This window comes from Thalassophryne amazonica, chromosome 16 (assembly GCF_902500255.1).
Source record: "Thalassophryne amazonica chromosome 16, fThaAma1.1, whole genome shotgun sequence".
NCBI classification, from domain to species: Eukaryota; Metazoa; Chordata; class Actinopteri; order Batrachoidiformes; family Batrachoididae; genus Thalassophryne; species Thalassophryne amazonica.
In genome coordinates this window covers 19194947-19213883 of record NC_047118.1, presented here as the reverse complement: position 1 = coordinate 19213883, position 18937 = coordinate 19194947, and the positions used below count along the sequence as shown (strand labels likewise).

The following is an 18937-nucleotide window of genomic DNA, read 5'->3' as shown; positions in this document are numbered from 1 at the left end:
GACCAAGAACCAGAGGTCGGATGCCTTGTCCCGGGTACACGAAGAGGAGGTCAAAACTGCACTGTCGGATCCACCGGAGCCCATCCTGCCGGAGTCCACTATCGTGGCCACCCTCACCTGGGACATGGAGAAGACCATCCGGGAGGCCCTGGCACGGAGCCCGGACCCAGGAACAGGTCCGAAGAACCGTTTATACATCCCACCAGAGGCCACAGCTGCAGTCTTGGACTTCTGTCACGGTTCCAAGCTCTCCTGTCATCCAGGGGTGCGAAGGACCGTGGCAGTTGTCCGGCAGCGCTTCTGGTGGGCGTCTATGGAGGCCGACGTCCGGGAGTATATCCAGGCCTGCACCACCTGTGCCAGGGGCAAGGCAGACCATAAAAGGTCCCAAGGACTTCTCCAGCCATTACCGGTGCCTCATCGCCCCTGGTCCCACATCGGCCTGGATTTCGTCACGGGCCTCCCGCCGTCCCAGGGCAACACCACCATCTTCACGATAGTGGACCGATTCTCCAAGGCAGCCCACTTCGTGGCCCTCCCGAAGCTCCCAACAGCCCAGGAGACAGCAGACCTCCTGGTCCACCACGTCATCTGTCTGCATGGGATACCCACCGACATCGTCTCTGACCGTGGTCCCCAGTTCTCCTCACACGTCTGGAGGAGCTTCTGCAGGGAACTGGGGGCCACCGTGAGTCTCTCGTCCAGGTACCATCCACAGACGAACGGACAGGCAGAGCGCGCCAACCAGGAACTGGAACAGACCCTCCGCTGCGTAACATCCGCGCACCCGATGGCCTGGAGTAACCATCTGGCCTGGATCGAGTATGCGCATAACAGCCAGGTGTCTTCTGCCACCGGCCTCTCCCCATTTGAGGTGTGTTTGGGGTACCAGCCCCCATTATTTCCCGTGGTGGAGGGAGAGGTCGGTGTGCCCTCGGTCCGGGCCCATCTTCGGAGGTGCCGTCGGGTGTGGCGCACCGCCCGTTCTGCCTTGTTGTAAGCCCGGACGAGGGCCAAGACCCATGCAGACCGCCGGCGGTCCCCGGCCCCTGCATACCAGCCCGGGCAGGAGGTGTGGTTGTCAACGAAGGACATCCCCCTGCAAGTACAGTCTCCAAAATTGATGGACAGGTTCATCTGCCCCTTCCGTATCCTCAAAGTCCTCAGCCCTGCCGCGGTGAAGCTCCAGCTCCCAGCTTCACTGCGGATCCACCCGGTCTTCCATGTTTCCAGGATCAAACCTCATCACACCTCACCCCTCTGTGCTCCCGGTCCGGCGCCGCCTCCTGCCCGGATCATTGATGGGGAGCCGGCTTGGACAGTGCGCCGGCTCCTGGATGTCCGTCGAATGGGCCGGGGGTTCCAATATCTGGTGGACTGGGAAGGGTATGGACCCGAAGTCCCTCCCAATCTGACGGCAGTGCCGGTTGAGTACCACGATCTTGCTGACGTCTTCAGCAAGGATCTGGCACTCACCCTTCCCCCGCACCATCCGTACGATTGTGCCATTGATTTGGTTCCAGGCGCTGAGTTCCCATCCAGCAGGCTGTACAACCTCTCACGACCTGAGCGCGAATCAATGGAGACCTACATCCGGGGCTCATTAGCTGCCGGGCTGATCCGGAACTCCACCTCCCCGATGGGGGCAGGTTTCTTCTTTGTGGGCAAGAAAGATGGCGGACTCCGTCCATGCATTGATTACAGGGGGCTGAATGAGATTACGGTTCGCAATCGATACCCGTTGCCATTGTTGGATTCCGTGTTCACCCCCCTGCATGGAGCCAAAATCTTTACTAAGCTGGATCTTAGAAATGTGTATCACCTGGTTCGGATCCGGAAGGGAGACGAATGGAAGACGGCATTTAACACCCCGTTAGGTCACTTTGAGTACCTGGTCATGCCGTTCGGCCTCACCAATGCCCCCGTGACGTTCCAAGCCTTGGTTAATGACGTCTTGCGGGACTTCCTGCACCGATTCGTCTTCGTATATCTGGACGATATTCTCATCTTTTCTCCGGATCCTGAGACCCATGTCCAGCATGTATGTCAGGTCCTGCAGCGGTTGTTAGAGAACCGACTGTTTGTGAAGGGCGAGAAGTGCGAGTTTCACCGCACGTCTTTGTCCTTCCTGGGGTTTATCATCTCCTCTAACTCCGTCGCCCCTGATCCGGCCAAGGTTGCGGCGGTGAGAGATTGGCCCCAACCAACAAGCCGTAGGAAGCTGCAACAGTTCCTCGGCTTCGCTAATTTCTATAGGAGGTTCATTAAGGGCTACAGTCAGGTAGTTAGCCCCCTGACAGCCCTGACCTCTCCAAAAGTCCCCTTCACCTGGTCGGATCGGTGCAAAGCCACGTTCAAGGAGTTGAAATGACGGTTCTCTACTGCGCCAGTTTTGGTGCAGCCCGACCCTAGCCGCCAGTTCATGGTTGAAGTGGACGCCTCTGACTCAGGGATAGGAGCCATGCTGTCCCAGAGCGGAGAGACTGATAAGGTTCTTCACCCGTGTGCCTACTTTTCTCGCAGGTTGACTCCGGCTGAGAACTCCTTGCGGTGAAGGAGGCTCTTGAGGAGTGGAGACACCTGTTGGAGGGAGCGTCTGTGCCGTTCACGGTTTTCACTGACCATCGGAACCTGGAGTATATCAGGACCGCCAAGCGGCTGAACCGCAGGCAAGCCCGCTGGTCACTGTTCTTCGGGCGTTTTGACTTCCGGATCACCTATCGCCCCGGGACCAAGAACCAGAGGTCGGATGCCTTGTCCCGGGTACACGAAGAGGAGGTCAAAACTGCACTGTCGGATCCACCGGAGCCCATCCTGCCGGAGTCCACTATCGTGGCCACCCTCACCTGGGACATGGAGAAGACCATCCGGGAGGCCCTGGCACGGAGCCCGGACCCAGGAACAGGTCCGAAGAACCGTTTATACGTCCCACCAGAGGCCACAGCTGCAGTCTTGGACTTCTGTCACGGTTCCAAGCTCTCCTGTCATCCAGGGGTGCGAAGGACCGTGGCAGTTGTCCGGCAGCGCTTCTGGTGGGCGTCTATGGAGGCCGATGTCCGGGAGTATATCCAGGCCTGCACCACCTGTGCCAGGGGCAAGGCAGACCATAAAAGGTCCCAAGGACTTCTCCAGCCATTACCGGTGCCTCATCGCCCCTGGTCCCACATCGGCCTGGATTTCGTCACGGCCCTCCCGCCGTCCCAGGGCAACACCACCATCTTCACGATAGTGGACCGATTCTCCAAGGCGGCCCACTTCGTGGCCCTCCCGAAGCTCCCAACAGCCCAGGAGACAGCAGACCTCCTGGTCCACCACGTCATCCGTCTGCATGGGATACCCACCGACATCGTCTCTGACCGTGGTCCCCAGTTCTCCTCACACGTCTGGAGGAGCTTCTGCAGGGAACTGGGGGCCACCGTGAGTCTCTCGTCCAGGTACCATCCACAGACGAACGGACAGGCAGAGCGCGCCAACCAGGAACTGGAACAGACCCTCCGCTGCGTAACATCCGCGCACCCGATGGCCTGGAGTAACCATCTGGCCTGGATCGAGTATGCGCATAACAGCCAGGTGTCTTCTGCCACCGGCCTCTCCCCATTTGAGGTGTGTTTGGGGTTACCAGCCCCCATTATTTCCCATGGTGGAGGGAGAGGTCGGTGTGCCCTCGGTCCGGGCCCATCTTCTGAGGTGCCGTCGGGTGTGGCGCACCGCCCGTTCTGCCTTGTTGTAGCCCGGACGAGGGCCAAGACCCATGCAGACCGCCGGCGGTCCCCGGCCCCTGCATACCAGCCCGGGCAGGAGGTGTGGTTGTCAACGAAGGACATCCCCTGCAAGTACAGTCTCCAAAATTGATGGACAGGTTCATCGGCCCCTTCCGTATCCTCAAAGTCCTCAGCCCTGCCGCGGTGAAGCTCCAGCTCCCAGCTTCACTGCGGATCCACCCGGTCTTCCATGTTTCCAGGATCAATCCTCACCACACCTCACCCCTCTGTGCTCCCGGTCCGGCGCCGCCTCCTGCCCGGATCATTGACGGGGAGCCGGCTTGGACAGTGCGCCGGCTCCTGGATGTCCGTCGAATGGGCCGGGGGTTCCAATATCTGGTGGACTGGGAAGGGTATGGACCCGAAGAACGCTCCTGGGTGAAGAGGAGCTTCATCCTGGATCCGGCCCTCCTGGCCGACTTCTACCGCCGACACCCCGACAAACCTGGTCGGGCGCCAGGGGGCGCCCGTTGAGGGGGGGGGTCCTGTTGTGTGGGCCGCCAGAAGAGGAGGTACTGCTGGCCCACCACCAGAGGGCGCCCTGCCTGAAGTGCGGGCTTCAGGCACGAGAGGGCGCTGCCGCCACGGACACAGCCGGGAGTGACAGCTGTTACTCATTACTTCCTGACAGCTGTCACTCATTCTTCATCACCTCACTCCATAAAACCCAGACGTCATCTCCACCTCATCGCCGAGATATCGTACTTCATTGAAGGTAATATCCTCAGCCGTTTTGTGTTACAATATATCTGTATATTGTGAGTGTTTGCAGGAGTACCGGTTCCTCTTTCTGTGGAAGCTGAGTGAGTGCAGGACGGCACTCTTTTCCCCTGAGGAATCACTGCGGTACTCATCACATATTGAGTGAGAGGTGGAGGTGGCATTCCCACCGTTGTTGTTGCTGGGTGTACACACACCCACACTTGACTGTCTTTGTTCTCGCCAGCAGTACTAGATCCGACAGTCGGAGACGGTGATCACCTGGGAATTCGGGACTTGGCGGCTCCAGTATTCACCAGGTTCGGTGGTGGCGGAAATTGTGTGGTTCCGGCCCTTCTCAGGACAGATGTCTTCTATCCTCAAGCCTGCCCACACGTCACCTTTGTAATTTGACTGTAATCATATTCTGAGATTGTCTGTATATTCGTTGTGCACATTTCACAACATTAAATTGTTCCTTTTTGGCTCATCTATTGACCGGTCATTTGCGCCCCCTGTTGTGGGTCCGTGTCACTACACTTTCACAACAAGGAGTTGATTTCAGAATGCAGGCACCAACTCATGGAATTGGCAGAGTCTAGGTTTGTTAACCAAGGGCCATAACTCTCCCAAAATGTGTCAAACTTTTACAATGTTACAGTTTGTATATTATCAGCCTATAACAAGGATTTGGACCAAGTTACATGAAATTCCATGTAAAAGTGTGAGAGGAGTTGATTTCAAAATGCAGGCAACCACTCATGAAACTGGTGGAGTCTAGATTTGTTAATCAAGGGCCATCTGGTAAAATGTGCCCAATTCAACCGATATGATAATATGTGTATTACCAAGCTATCACAAGGACTTGTACCATGTTTCAGGAATTTCCTCCTGAAAATGTGAGAGGAGTTGAATTCAGAACACTCATACCCTCTTTGGGATGGACAGACGGACACACACAAATGGACGGAAATCACCACAACATGATCCCGTTTTAGGACTTCGGTCAGCAGGGGAATAAAAATGATTTAATAAAAACTTGTAAGCCTGACACAGTGGACCTGAATATGGTACAAATAAGTGTGATAGTTCAAGTACAAATCACTTCTTGATTTGAAGTGGAGCCAGTAACACAATTATTTTTAGGTATGACATTTATGCTTGCACCACTAAAGTGAAATTCCGCATCTGTCTCACCATATCCTGATGGAGGAAGCACAAGGCAGGATGGTCATTTACAGGAAATGGTTTTGCAGTTTTACTTTCCAGAAATGGTTCCACTATTTGAGGGATCTATTCTCTGAAAGCCGAGTATTCCTTTAACTTTAACTAGTTATGACTTCATGACTTTCTTTGCTAATAAAATTTTAACTATTAGAGAAAAAATTACTCATAACCATCCCAAAGACGTATCGTTATCTTTGGCTGCTTTCAGTGATGCCGGTATTTGGTTAGACTCTTTCTCTCTGATTGTTCTGTCCTCCAAACCATCAACATGTCTATTAGACCCCATTCCTACCAGGCTGCTCAAGGAAGCCCTACCATTAATTAATGCTTCGATCTTAAATATGATCAGTCTATCTTTATTAGTTGGCTATGTACCACAGGCTTTTAAGGTGGCAGTAATTAAACCATTACTTAAAAAGCCATCACTTGACCCAGCTATCTTAGCTAATTATAGGCCAATCTCCAGCCTTCCTTTTCTCTCAAAAATTCTTGAAAGGGTAGTGTGTAAAACAGCTAACTGATCATCTGCAGAGGATGGTCTATTTGAAGAGTTTCAGTCAGGTTTTAGAATTCATCATAGTACAGAAACAGCATTAGTGAAGGTTACAAATGATCTTCTTATGGCCTCAGACAGTGGACTCATCTCTGTGCTTGTTCTGTTAGACCTCAGTGCTGCTTTTGATACTGTTGACCATAAAATTTTATTACAGAGATTAGAGCATGCCATAGGTATTAAAGGCACTGCGCTGCGGTGGTTTGAATCATATTTATCTAATAGATTACAATTTGTTCATGTAAATGGAGAATCTTCTTCACAGACTAAGGTTAATTATGGAGTTCCACAAGGTTCTGTGCTAGGACCAATTTTATTCACTTTATACATGTTTCCCTTAGGCAGTATTATTAGACGGCATTGCTTAAATTTTCATTGTACGCAGATGATACCCAGCTTTATCTATCCATGAAGCCCAGTGGACACCACCAATTAGCTAAACTGCAGGATTGTCTTACAGACATAAAGACATGGATGACCTCTAATTTCCTGCTTTTAAACTCAGATAAAACTGAAGTTATTGTACTTGGCCCCACAAATCTTAGAAACATGGTGTCTAACCAGATCCTTACTCTGGATGGTATTACCCTGACCTCTAGTAATACTGTGAGAAATCTTGGAGTCATTTTTGATCAGGATATGTCATTCAATGCGCATGATCAGGATATGTCATTCAATGCGCATATTAAACAAATATGTAGGACTGCTTTTTTGCATTTGCGCAATATCTCTAAAATTAGAAAGGTCTTGTCTCAGAGTGATGCTGAAAAACTAATTCATTGATTTATTTCCTCTAGGCTGGACTATTGTAATTCATTATTATCAGGTTGTCCTAAAAGTTCCCTGAAAAGCCTTCAGTTAATTCAAAATTCTGCAGCTAGAGTGCTAACAGGGACTAGAAGGAGAGAGCATATCTCACCCATATTGGCCTCTCTTCATTGGCTTCCTGTTAATTCTAGAATAGAATTTAAAATTCTTCTTCTTACTTATAAAGTTTTGAATAATCAGGTCCCATCTTATCTTAGGGACCTCATAGTACCATATCACCCCAATAGAGTGCTTCGCTCTCAGACTGCAGGCTTACTTGTAGTTCCTAGGGTTTGTAAGAGTAGAATGTGAGGCAGAGCCTGTTGTGTGGGCCGCTGAAGAGGAGGTACTGCTGGCCCACCACCACCAGAGGGCACCCGGCCTGGAGTGCGGGCTCCAGGCACCAGAGGGCGCTGCCGCCTCACAGGAGCAGCCAGGGTGACAGCTGACGCTCATCATCTTTGACAGCTGTCACCATTCATCTGGATCAGTGTTGGTATATCAGCCAGACGACATCTCCACCTCTTTGCCGAGATATCGTTCTACCTTGAAGGTAACGTACCTCAGCTGACTGTGAGACAGTATCCTTTTGTTACTCAAGCGTTGTATTGTGAACTACTTTTCCAACGAGAGGTGGAGGTAGCTTTCCTGCCATACGGATTGCTGGGTGCAAACGCGCCCTCATTTAACTGCTTTTTGTTCCTCGCCAGCAGTACCAGATCCGACACGCGGAGGCAGTGGCCACCTGGGAGTTCGGGACTTGGCGGCTCCAGTATTCCCGGGGTCTGGTGGCGGAGGAAATCGTGTGGTTCCGGTTCTGCTTTGGACAGGTGTCTCCTATCTTCGAGCCTGCCCACACGACACCTTTATGATTTGACTCCTGTCTAGTATTGTAATCTGTTGTATTGGTTGTGCACATTCGCAACAGTAAATTGTTGTTATTTGACCTGCTCCATTGTCTGTTCATTTGCGCCCCCTGTGTGGGTCCGTGTACCTACACTTTCACAACAGAGCCTTCACTTTCACAACAGAGCCTTCAGCTTTCAGGCTCCTCTCCGATACGATCACACGTATGTAAATGAATGATTCACCCTGTAACCGCCCATGCTTGTCTCAGTAAAACGCTGCAAAGTTGAGGACCTCTTCAGAATAAGCTGCACAGCAGGTTCTGTTGAGCTCTTCCCCTTTGCGCAAAGCCACAAAAAGAAATTTCTCTGTCTGTTTCCCTTGAGTCATTTTTTGTATGTGCAGGTAAAAAAGGGGTTAAACCTGACAGGATGTTACTTCAGTAACACCTTGTGACTGACACCTAATGGTCTGAAGTAAACATCATAATCATCACATCCCCCTTTCTTTTAAGTGAATATTTTGATTGCCAGCCCCAATCTGATTTGTTGGCATATCCAGGTTGTATCTATATTGATTTTTTGTTAGTCAGAACAGCAAAAACAAACAAACAAACAAACAAACAAACAAAAAAAAAACACATGAAAGGTGATTTTCCCCAATTTGACTTCAAGACCACATATATAGGTGGTTTCAAATCTCGATTGCTGTCGAATTTCTGCAGATGCATTTCAGTTTGAACAGTCTGATTGCTTCAAAGTGTCTTTCGTGTCACCTATAGGACTCCCCTTGCACCGCCCCTCACAGCGACTGCCACTTTGATCTGTCCCTGCTCTGGTCAATTTTCAATGTTCAGGACTCAGCATTGGCAGATACTCAATGTTGAATGGCTTGGATTGAGACTGACAACAAAAAGATGACTGGGACATTCCTACAAATGATACCGTATCAACACTGAGACAATATCAGTATCAGTATCTGTACATCTTATTACTGTGCTTAGGATCCAGAGGGTGACCTCACAGCTGCTTGAAATGAACGACCTCTGCTCTTTAAATATATTACATTATAAAATGTCACGGTACATTTCTGAAGGTGATGTCTGGGCAGCACTAAACTGTCTCCATATGTTTAATTAACAAGGGGAATAAAAGTCGAACTCTGTATGTGTGCAGAAAGCTGCAGGAGGTAATTTGGGTTTAGGATCCTCATTTTGGTTGCACGGAATGCTAAGTGCCAAGTTGCCTCGAAACAGCAGCTGGTGGGAGACCGGCTGCACGCACAGCTCTGATCCTGGCTTATGCTCATGGCAGCACTTTATCAACAGAACATCTAATAACATAACCGGCAGACAGCAAATAAAGCACAGGCTCATTGTAATGAGAGAGAGGCAGCAGGGGGAGAGTCCTTGTATCTGCAGGGACGGGCGGTTGCTACACTTAACTGCAAAAAGCGTATTACAATGCTGCATGAGTTTGCACTACAAATAAATCTCCATCCCCGTGATGTTCACTAAAGGAATAAAATTGTTTAGAAAATGTGCACGAATAAAGACTCTTGATATGAGTGCAATTTTCCCTTTTGTTGTCTTGTTTCCAGATATTTGCACTCATTTCAGAAAATTGATGCAAAAGTGTCAAACATTGGCACGTTTTTTTGGTCTTATTTTCTGGGAAATTGGTTTTTGAAGGCTGAATACTAAAAGACAAGCTCACACAAATGTTTTAGCTGTGAAGATATTTGAGTAACTAATGTTGGCTTTTTTAATATGCATGAAAGGTTGTGAGTTTGATAAATACAACACAGACAGAATGTTGGTCGCTGGTGCACACTGAGCCGTGTGCAGGTGTCAGCTGTCAGATGTGCAGCAGCAGGATTACGGGTGAGCTCGTGTACCTTCCCTATCCCATAATAACATGCACCGAAGCCACCTGCCACCGCATCTCAGAGGAGCTGATTCTTCCGACTATGAGGAAGCAGGAAGCCTATGTACTTGAAGATCAGTTTCCAAACTCTCTAAACCCTGTCCTTCAGCTTGGTCACAACCGGCACTTAAAGAAACCAGACAACAAAGCGCTGTCACATTGGCACGATTTTATAAAACCAGCACAGCTAAAATCATTTTGCTGTCTTCTGGGAAAATAGCTTCTCATTTAAAACTGTACGGCCTTTCAAATTTCACAAAACAGGCAAATGCAGTTTCTACTGAAATCCAAGCATTATTATCCATATTATAGTAGCCAAGTGGCCTCTGTGTGCATGTATGTGTTTGTGCATGCGGCTTCAATCATGGAGAAACTCGGAAGAGCTGACATTTGCCATTTGGTATGCTTATGTATTTTTGGTCAAGGATGAATATTGTGAAAATGGAAAGTTGATAGAATCCATATTCTTGGAGAAATTAGCAATTTTAGCTAACCAGCAAACAATGGACATTGTGCAATGCACTATGGGAGTTTTTGGGTTTTAAATGTTGCTTTCTTGTGGTTCATGTTAGTGGTAACAGGTGTTTTAGTGTTATTGATTTATTGCGTTTTGTAGTTCAATTGGTTTAGTCAGTTTAGTTACGTTTCATGTTGCCGTTACCATGAGTGAAAGGTGTAGTGCATTTGGTGGTGTGTAAAAATAGAAACACCTGCTTGCAGTGGAATGCAGAAAAGACAAAAAGCTGATCTGACCCAGTTGTTTGATGTACTGTATGCTCCTGGGGTGTGCAAGCTAACATTCGTAAGATGTCTTGTAAATCACTTCAGAGGTGTTATGTGGTTTAAAAACAAACAAATTTTGAGATTTAGAAATGTTTCTTTCTCACTAACCTTTACAAAATATATGAGAAACATATTAGATGTATACAGAAATAATTTTCCACCAAAGTGGTTTATTTTGTTCGAAGGAGCAATCAGCTGACTTCACGTTGCCTTCCTTTACTCCAATTGATAGTTACTGTGTCCTTCCCAGCACCCCTTTTGCAGATCAGGGGGAGCCCATCCCACGTGATTTATGATGTTGCCAGATTGCTTGAATTTCTCCCCATCAGGGGTTAAATTCCTAAATTGTTTTCAGACAGTGCAAAGTTTGATAATATTGGTACTATAATATGAGGAATCCCTTATTTAAATGCTAAGGAATAAAATTATAGTGGTCCCAAATGAAATTCCTTTTAGGACTTAAATCTTAAAAAAACTCAAAGGCCACATAGCTTTCATATCTGAATGAGTATAAAAGGGATGTTTTGCTTATGAAAATATGTAATTGATCTACAGAATTGTACTATAGAACAGGACTGAGTTTGCTACTGTGCAATACACATAACCTAAAAATACTTACATGTTATCTAAGTTGAGAAGCTACAGTAGCTGATAATGGTATAAATATTGTATCTTAGTTGGTCAACAGTCAGCTTCTTGTTTTGAATATAGCCAGTGAAACATTTTGATTCAAAGCTTCAAAGCCTGCTTTAAGATTCTAAAGAGGTGCTTCTTGTTGACAATTGCTTCTGATTTTCTGATGTTGTGCAATATTTGCAAAAGCACACAGACGAAATAAGACAAAAATAGCTGAAAGTTGAACTTGGTACACAAAAGCTGAGTGAGTTGTCCATTGTCCAATAAAATTAAATAAAAAAAACATGAAAAACCATGCCAGTTGGTCTTGGACACACAGAACCGCTTCTCTGAGGACATGATTGTACAACGCTGACATTCTTCTATATGGCTCATTGACACTTTTAATGATTAGTCCAGCATTTGCAGATGGAGAGTGAAAAATGGCTTATTGCTGACCAGCGGTGAGGTCCGCCTGTCTAAACTGAGCGATCAGGGGGGAAGGACCTTAGTCAGGGAGGTGACCAAGAACCCGATGGTCACTCTGTCAGAACTCCAGCATTCGTCTGTGGAGAGAAGAGAACCTTGCAGAAGGACAACCATCTCTGCACCAATCAGGCCTGTATGGTAGAGAGCCAGATGGAAGACACTCGAAGGCACATGGCAGCTCACTTGGAGATTGGCAGAAGGCACCTGAAGGACTGTCAGACCATGAGAAACAAAATTCTCTGGTCCGATGAGACAAAGATTGAACTCTTTGGTGTGAATGTCAGGAGTCATGTTTGGAGGAAACCAGGCACCATCCCTACAGTGAAGCATGGTGGTGGCAGCATCATGCTGTGGGGATGTTTTTCAGTGGCAGAAACTGGGAGACTAGTCAGGATTGAGGGAAAGATGAATGCAGCAAAGTACAGAGACATCCTGGATGAAAACCTGCTCCAGAGCGCTCTTGACCTCAGACTGGGGTGACGGTTCATCTTTCAGCAGGACAGTGACCCTAAACACACAGCCAAGATATCAAGGAGTGGCTTCAGGACAACTCTGTGAATGTCCTTGAGTGGCCCAGCCATAGCCCAGACCTGAATCTGATTGAACATCTCTGAAGAGATCTGAAAATGGCTGTGCACTGATGCTCCCCATCCAACCTGATGGAGCTTGAGAGGTGCTGCAAAGAAGAATGGGCAAAACTGCCCAAAACAGAGGTGCACCAAGCTTGTGGCATCACATTCAAGTAGACCTGAGGCTTTAATTGATGCCAAAGGTGCATCAACAAAGTATTGAGCAAAGGGTGTGAATACTTATTTACGCATGATTCCTTAGTGTTTTTTTTATTTGTAATACATTTACAAAAATTTTCAAAATCCTTTTTCATGTTGTCATTATGGGGTGCTGTGAGTAGAATATTGAGGGGAAAAAATAATTTACTCCATTTTGAAATAAGGCTGTAACATAACAAAATGTGTAAAAAGTGAAGCGCTGTGAATACTTTCTGGATGCACAGTAAATGCACTGATTTGGCTGTATTGTGTTTTTTCTTTGCAGTCTGTATTTTGTATGTTGTCTCTCTAAATTATTTGTTTTTAAACTTCACATGATGAAACACTCTACTTCTCAACCTTGACAAAATGCAGTTGTTGCTAAGTGACAGATGTGTGAATGATGTGATTTTAGTGATATTGCCCAGAGGCATGCTGACTGCATAGTGTCCGTGAACGCTGGGGATTTCTAAATACAGCATCAGGTTTCTGTTCTCCTCTGTGCAGATGGCTCAGTTTTCTCTCTCTCTTTGTGTCCTCAGTGGACCCCGTCGATGTTCTGCGAGCGCTGGAGCTGTCAGAGGTTATGGAGGGTGTGTCCTTGGAGGCTGGTCTCTGCAGAAGCAGGATTGGTGTGGAAGAGGCGGACCTGGCCTACAGGATAGACAAAAAGATCCAACTTAGTGCTCCGACCAAGCAGCTCTTCCCTGGTAGTGGCCTCCCCCTTCTTCATATTCCAAAAGTAGATTTCAATCTGCTTCTATGTCTTATTCCGGTGCTTACATGGGCAATATCTCTTTTTTCCATCTTGTATCGCCAACAGGTGGTTGCTGAATATTCTAAGATCATATGCTCCCTACTGTGCTTAACATCTTTGATCTGCTCCTTTTGCTGACTTTGCTTCTTCCAGATTCACATTTTCCTGAGGATTTCTCTTTGATGACGACAGTGCGTGCCAAGAAGGATTCCCAGGTCTTCCTGCTGTCAATCTATAATGACCAAGGGGTGCAGCAGCTTGGGCTTGAGGTGGGATGGTCTCCTGTCTTCCTGTATGAGGACCAGCAGGGAAACCCCACACCAGAAATGTACCCCATTTTCAACAAGATCAACCTGGCAGATGGAAAGTGGGTTCTTCTGATGGCTTATACCTCTTGATTAGAGCTGATTTTATTGACTATGCCACATTGTGGAGTACATTATCATACATGTCAACCCCTTTGAGGGTCCACCTGTATAACCAAGTGAGAAAATCCATAAAATCAACACAAAATCCTTATAACCTCCAAATTGCAACAAAATCAGTTTTATTACAGTACACACAACCGCATAGCAGTATCACATAACTGAGTTTTTATCCACAAATTATGAGTTGCCGCAATGACATTAAAGTCAGGATCATTAGTATTTCCTCCACAGTTGAATTTCAAACAATAGCGATCTAGTATTCATGCGTCAGGCTGAATTTTATCGAACTGAATGTGTCAAATTTAGTTATTTTTTTACAGAAACAAGAACTGTCTGTCACTAATGGAAATACATTAATAAAATCATGAAAAATAAATTGAATAAAATAAATAAATATGAAATCGGTCACTGGATCCTTAAACTTTGGACATAGTAAACTCTTCATGGTGGATCCTTGATCTCTGGACATAAATAGGAATAAACAAAATCTGTAGTTTTTGTCAAAAGCATTTCCTTTCAGACATTATTGTCATGAATATCTTTCCATACGTCTGAGCTCGCTGTGCTTCACTTCAGCTTCAGTTTAATTCATAAAGAATGCAGGACGTCTCATTTTGGGAAGAAAAAAACGTTTTAGTGGATTGTAGTTTCGTGTCTGTAATACAACGTTTTAAAGAGGTGTCATTTTATTTAAAGCGGCAATTCGTTTGGAAGTTATTAATTCCGACCGGACTCAGCAGACAACAGAACGGAGGACGATTCTCGCTTCTTGACTACAACAAGACAAGAGTACCAATTAGTGACTTTAATCCACACAAAAGACTCATGATATTTTAATGGCTTTGAGAGGAGTTAAGAAGCGGACTTGCTGTTTCTGAAGAGCAGCGAATCAAAGAACCAACGAGCTAGTGGATCCAAGCATTGCTTCATTTGGTTCACGCATCAAAGTGGAGTCGCGCTGCAGAAATGGTTGATTACAGAGCTGCTGCAAACCAAACCCTGAATATCTGTAAGACTTTATTTGTACGTCCGTATGACTTTGAAACTTGGAAAAATCCATATAATTTACGGACAATCCGTATAGGTTGACATGTATGCATTACAGCAATTACCAGCGACATTCTCTATTTTATATTAAAAGGGACAAATGCTAAATAGCTCCACTAAATGCTAGGTTTCAGGTCTATGCCATTTCAACAAAAGCCTAAACAAGGCTGAGTATACATATATCTTATCCTGACTGCTGAACTTGATCTTTGAACCCTTCCAAGGAGATTAGATTTTTGTTGCCCTTTTTCAACCATCAGTCTTCAACCATCAACCACAACTATCAGCCAGATCCTGACCTTTGATCCTGATTGCTGAGCTAATCACCAGTCCTGATAACAGGATCAGATATAGCAATGGTAAGCTCTGCCCCTTGATTTGGATCCCAACCAAAATTTAATCACCTACCTGCTTCTCTACTAAATTTTATAGAAACCTGTTAATCTGCTTTTGAGATTTCCTGCTAACAGCCAATGAAAAGATCAAGCAAGAAAACCACAAAGTGAGTTCTAAGGTCTAACAGAGGTCTTTCTATAAAGCTTTATCAACATTCTGACAGAGGTATTTGTTAGATAAAATGTACTGTACAAACATGTTATCATTTATTATCTTTTGTTACATCTGCTTGTTTATACTGTTCCTTTGTATCTTAAATTCTGTAAACTGTTTCTCTCAGATATTCCCAGATAGATAGCACAGCTGCAGGTCAGCCTGTTTGCGGTTTGACATTTAGCAAGCTTCAGCAAAACCACTCACTCTGTACCTAAGATCAGAATGTTTCAGTTGATTGCATACATATCTGCACGACTAATAGCACATGTTGTAACCACACGCCTGTGGACTCATGTAGCCCCCACCCTTATCTTTGTTTTTTACATACAATAAAAGAGCCTCGCGGAGGATGTCACAGTTGGAGAACTGCACATAGTAAGCTCTGCTGCATCTCCCCTTTGCAAAGCTTACTAAAGATATCTCAACTCTGTCTTAGTTCTTGTCTCAAGTGTCATTTCTTGTATGTCCAGGCGAGGTCAAACCTGACAGTATTTCTTCTGGACTTTTGAAGATCTAATTCCTGACCTTTGATCCTGATTACTCCAACAAGATCCAACTTGTTGTTCTTTGATCCTGCTTGCTGTGCTTTGATTCCTATCTTTGATACTGATTGCTGACCTTTGATGTGTGATCTTGGATCTTGATCACTGATCTTTGAACCTCAAAGGGTTATGGTTTTATCACTCTTTGTTTATCTTGCTTTGATCCTGTAACTGGAACCAAAGGAACCAGGATCAAAGAACAGAGCCCAAAGTTCAGTGCTATGAGCTGTCTCTTGAGCAGAATCAATTAAGCATTATAAGTTACTCAGTTACAGGTTGTAACTGTTGTGACCAGTCCAGTCACTTTTACTTTAAGTTCTACAGTTCCTCTGTGTCACTGTGTTACAGTTACTCTCATGTTATACAGTTACTGTTCTTAGCTACCGTTACCTACTGTCCCGCAAGTGACAGACAGACTGGCAGGATGATTATGAATAGTGACGAAAGATCAAAGCTCAAGGATCAAAGACTAGCTCTGCCTCTTGATCAGGATTAAAGGAGCCAGAAGCAAAGATCAAACATAGGCTCAGGATCAATGATAAAATCTTTAAGATCAAAGGCAGGATCTGCACAAAAATTTTATGAGGTTTTCCTTGGCCTGAGGTTTATCTGTCCATCAGATTTAATTGGAATCTGTTCCTTTTGAGACAAACTGCTGAATGACTGACAACAATGAAAACATAACCTCCAGTGCACGGGTAACAAATAAACAAACAAACGAATGAGAAATAGCAATGAAACATAACTTCCTTGGTGAAGGTCATGAATCACATTTATATGCTTAAAAGTACATCTGGTTTGCTTGAGTTGCAATAAAAGTGAACTTTTTTAATCTCCTTGTATTACTGATACTGTTCGGCAGATAAAATAATTCTATTACTGCTTTTTAAAAAAAACAAAAAAAACAATCGACACCTACATGGTTCTACTGTGAAAAACATCATCTTAAAATCTGTTTGTTCTTTCAGCTGGCACAGGATCGCTTACAGTGTACATGGCAAGTCTGTGACGCTCTATTTGGACTGCCAGAGGACACAAACCCTGGATCTGTTGCGAGGGGATAACGCGGTGATCAGCACAGATGGTGTCATCGTGTTTGGAACACGGCTGCTGGACGAGGAAGTGTTTGAGGTAGTCTTTTACTCGAGTATGAATAGTTTAAAATGTGCACTTTTTTCTTTTGTAAAAACTTTTTACAGTATAACCTAAGAGTTTTATTTTGTAAATGTGGTGAAAGAAACAACTCAAGCGTCAAATTACAAATCTCAATTTCCACAATGTCATGGTTGACATTTTGGGTCACTTCCTGTGCTGCTGTTATTTTGGGGTTCCTGCTCCTGGTGTGTTTCTGTAGCTTGCTTCCTGTGTTTCCTCTCAGCTGTTCCTCATTGTTCTAACTACTCTCTGGTAGATACATTGTAGGTACATTGCTCTCTCACTCGTCGCCATAACATCTAGCATTCACACCATTCTTCTAGCGTTATTTCTCCGTGTTTTGTGTTTGATTTCTAGCTGCTGACTCTTACTTACCTGGTGGTTTCTGAATTTAGTTTGCCATTTTGGACACTGTCGCTTCTCATATTGGTTTAATTCACTTAGTTTGCCAGATTTCCTAGACCCTTCAAGGATACCTTTGCACAGTGATTGGTTACTCTGTGCACCCTGACCACTCATTTGTTCATTTATTCCTGTGGATTGTTCTGCTGCTGGACTGTAAATAAAGACTTGGCTATTGCAAGATAGCGTGGTTCTCTGCATTTGAATCCCCTGCCATGTTACAATCATCACAGTGTGTTCTACCCAAGTCAGACCCCGCAGAGAATGATACAGTCTGGAATGCACTGATTGGGCGGTCTTATAACTATGTGGTTAAGAACAGTTCCTGATTGGCTTAACATAAGCTATTCAAGACCTGCAGGCATCTCAGGAAGCCCCAGGAAGTAAAACAGCTGACTGACCAGAACAAATGGTGAACTCAAAGGCAGCTCATGGAAGGTCCCACACCACTGTCTGCTATAAGCCATGCCTCCTACCAACTAATTCTTGCAATGGAAATCCAGGTAATTACCTATAGGTTAGCACAGGATTTTTTGGAGACAATGAGAAAAGACTCTCAGCGTGGTGCTTCCAGACTAGAGCGTCTTGAATTACTCCATCTGTTTCCAGACTCTTGCACTAGACAATGGCTAGAACATGGTTGTCCTCCAAGACACCACCTTGAATGGGCTCACTGTTTGCATCAAAGATCATCAGGCGTCCCCGGGAAATCTCAAAGAAATTTGACATTGTGTTTTTGACCTCAGAGTTGACCAGCATCTCCATGACCAGAAGAACAAACATCTACAAGCTGCTCTGGGCCGATGGTGATGCGCTCCTCCTCTGGTTGTTTCCCAACCTTCTCCACCAAGTTGCCAGGTCCAATGTTGTTTGCTCCAGAAGGACCTATGCGGGTTGGATGTTTTCAGTTGACACTTGAAGAACAACAACAGTGGATGATGATGTTTTTTTTGTTTTTTTTGCATTTACTCTGCTGCATCTGGCCATTTCTATGTAGAGTGTCTGCTGAAAGTCCAGGCTCACCAGTAGATGCAGGGTGTCTGGTGAGCCACTCATCTGGCATCTCCCCCACACCATGCCCAACTGTCACCATGGTTCTGCAAAAGATGAGAGCTTTATTGACCACATCTATCCATCACCTTGGAAATCATGAAGCAACCTCTCCATGTGAAAGGATGGCTACTATCTCTCTTGACACATAGGACTGTTTCTATGTGCCTCTCCATGCCAAGTAACCACAGTGAACATTTATACGTTTATGGCATGTACTCTATAGAATTCTATAGTTCTTGTTTGCCCTTGGCTTAAACTTCATGTGCCACATATATAGAATGGTCTTCAGGAAGGATCTCTAACTGGTCAACTAGGTGTTTTAATAATTGCATTGAAATTGATTTTGCATTTATGAGTTCCATTTACCAGCAGCCAGCAGTTCCCCCGCTGGACCTCTCCAGCATCCTGCCTGTGTATATGGAGCTCATCAAGGTCATCATTAACAACTGCTTCCTTGACTTCCTGCCTAATACATTGCCTCCCAAGGGTCGCTTCTACTTATTGTCTGCTCCTGAGCTTCAGGTGTTGA

The 18937-nt window shown here is 45.7% G+C and overlaps 1 protein-coding gene across 2 annotated transcripts in view; it reads left to right on the top strand.

Annotated features, from left to right (window-relative positions):
- Positions 1-18937, top strand: part of col5a3a (collagen, type V, alpha 3a) — a 212316-nt gene that overhangs the window by 50326 nt on the left and 143053 nt on the right. For both annotated transcript variants that reach the window (XM_034189960.1, XM_034189959.1), the window contains exons 2-4: positions 13015-13182; positions 13383-13596; positions 16767-16929. In XM_034189960.1, the coding sequence (XP_034045851.1) occupies positions 13015-13182; positions 13383-13596; positions 16767-16929 (545 nt within the window). The remainder of the gene's footprint in view (positions 1-13014; positions 13183-13382; positions 13597-16766; positions 16930-18937) is intronic.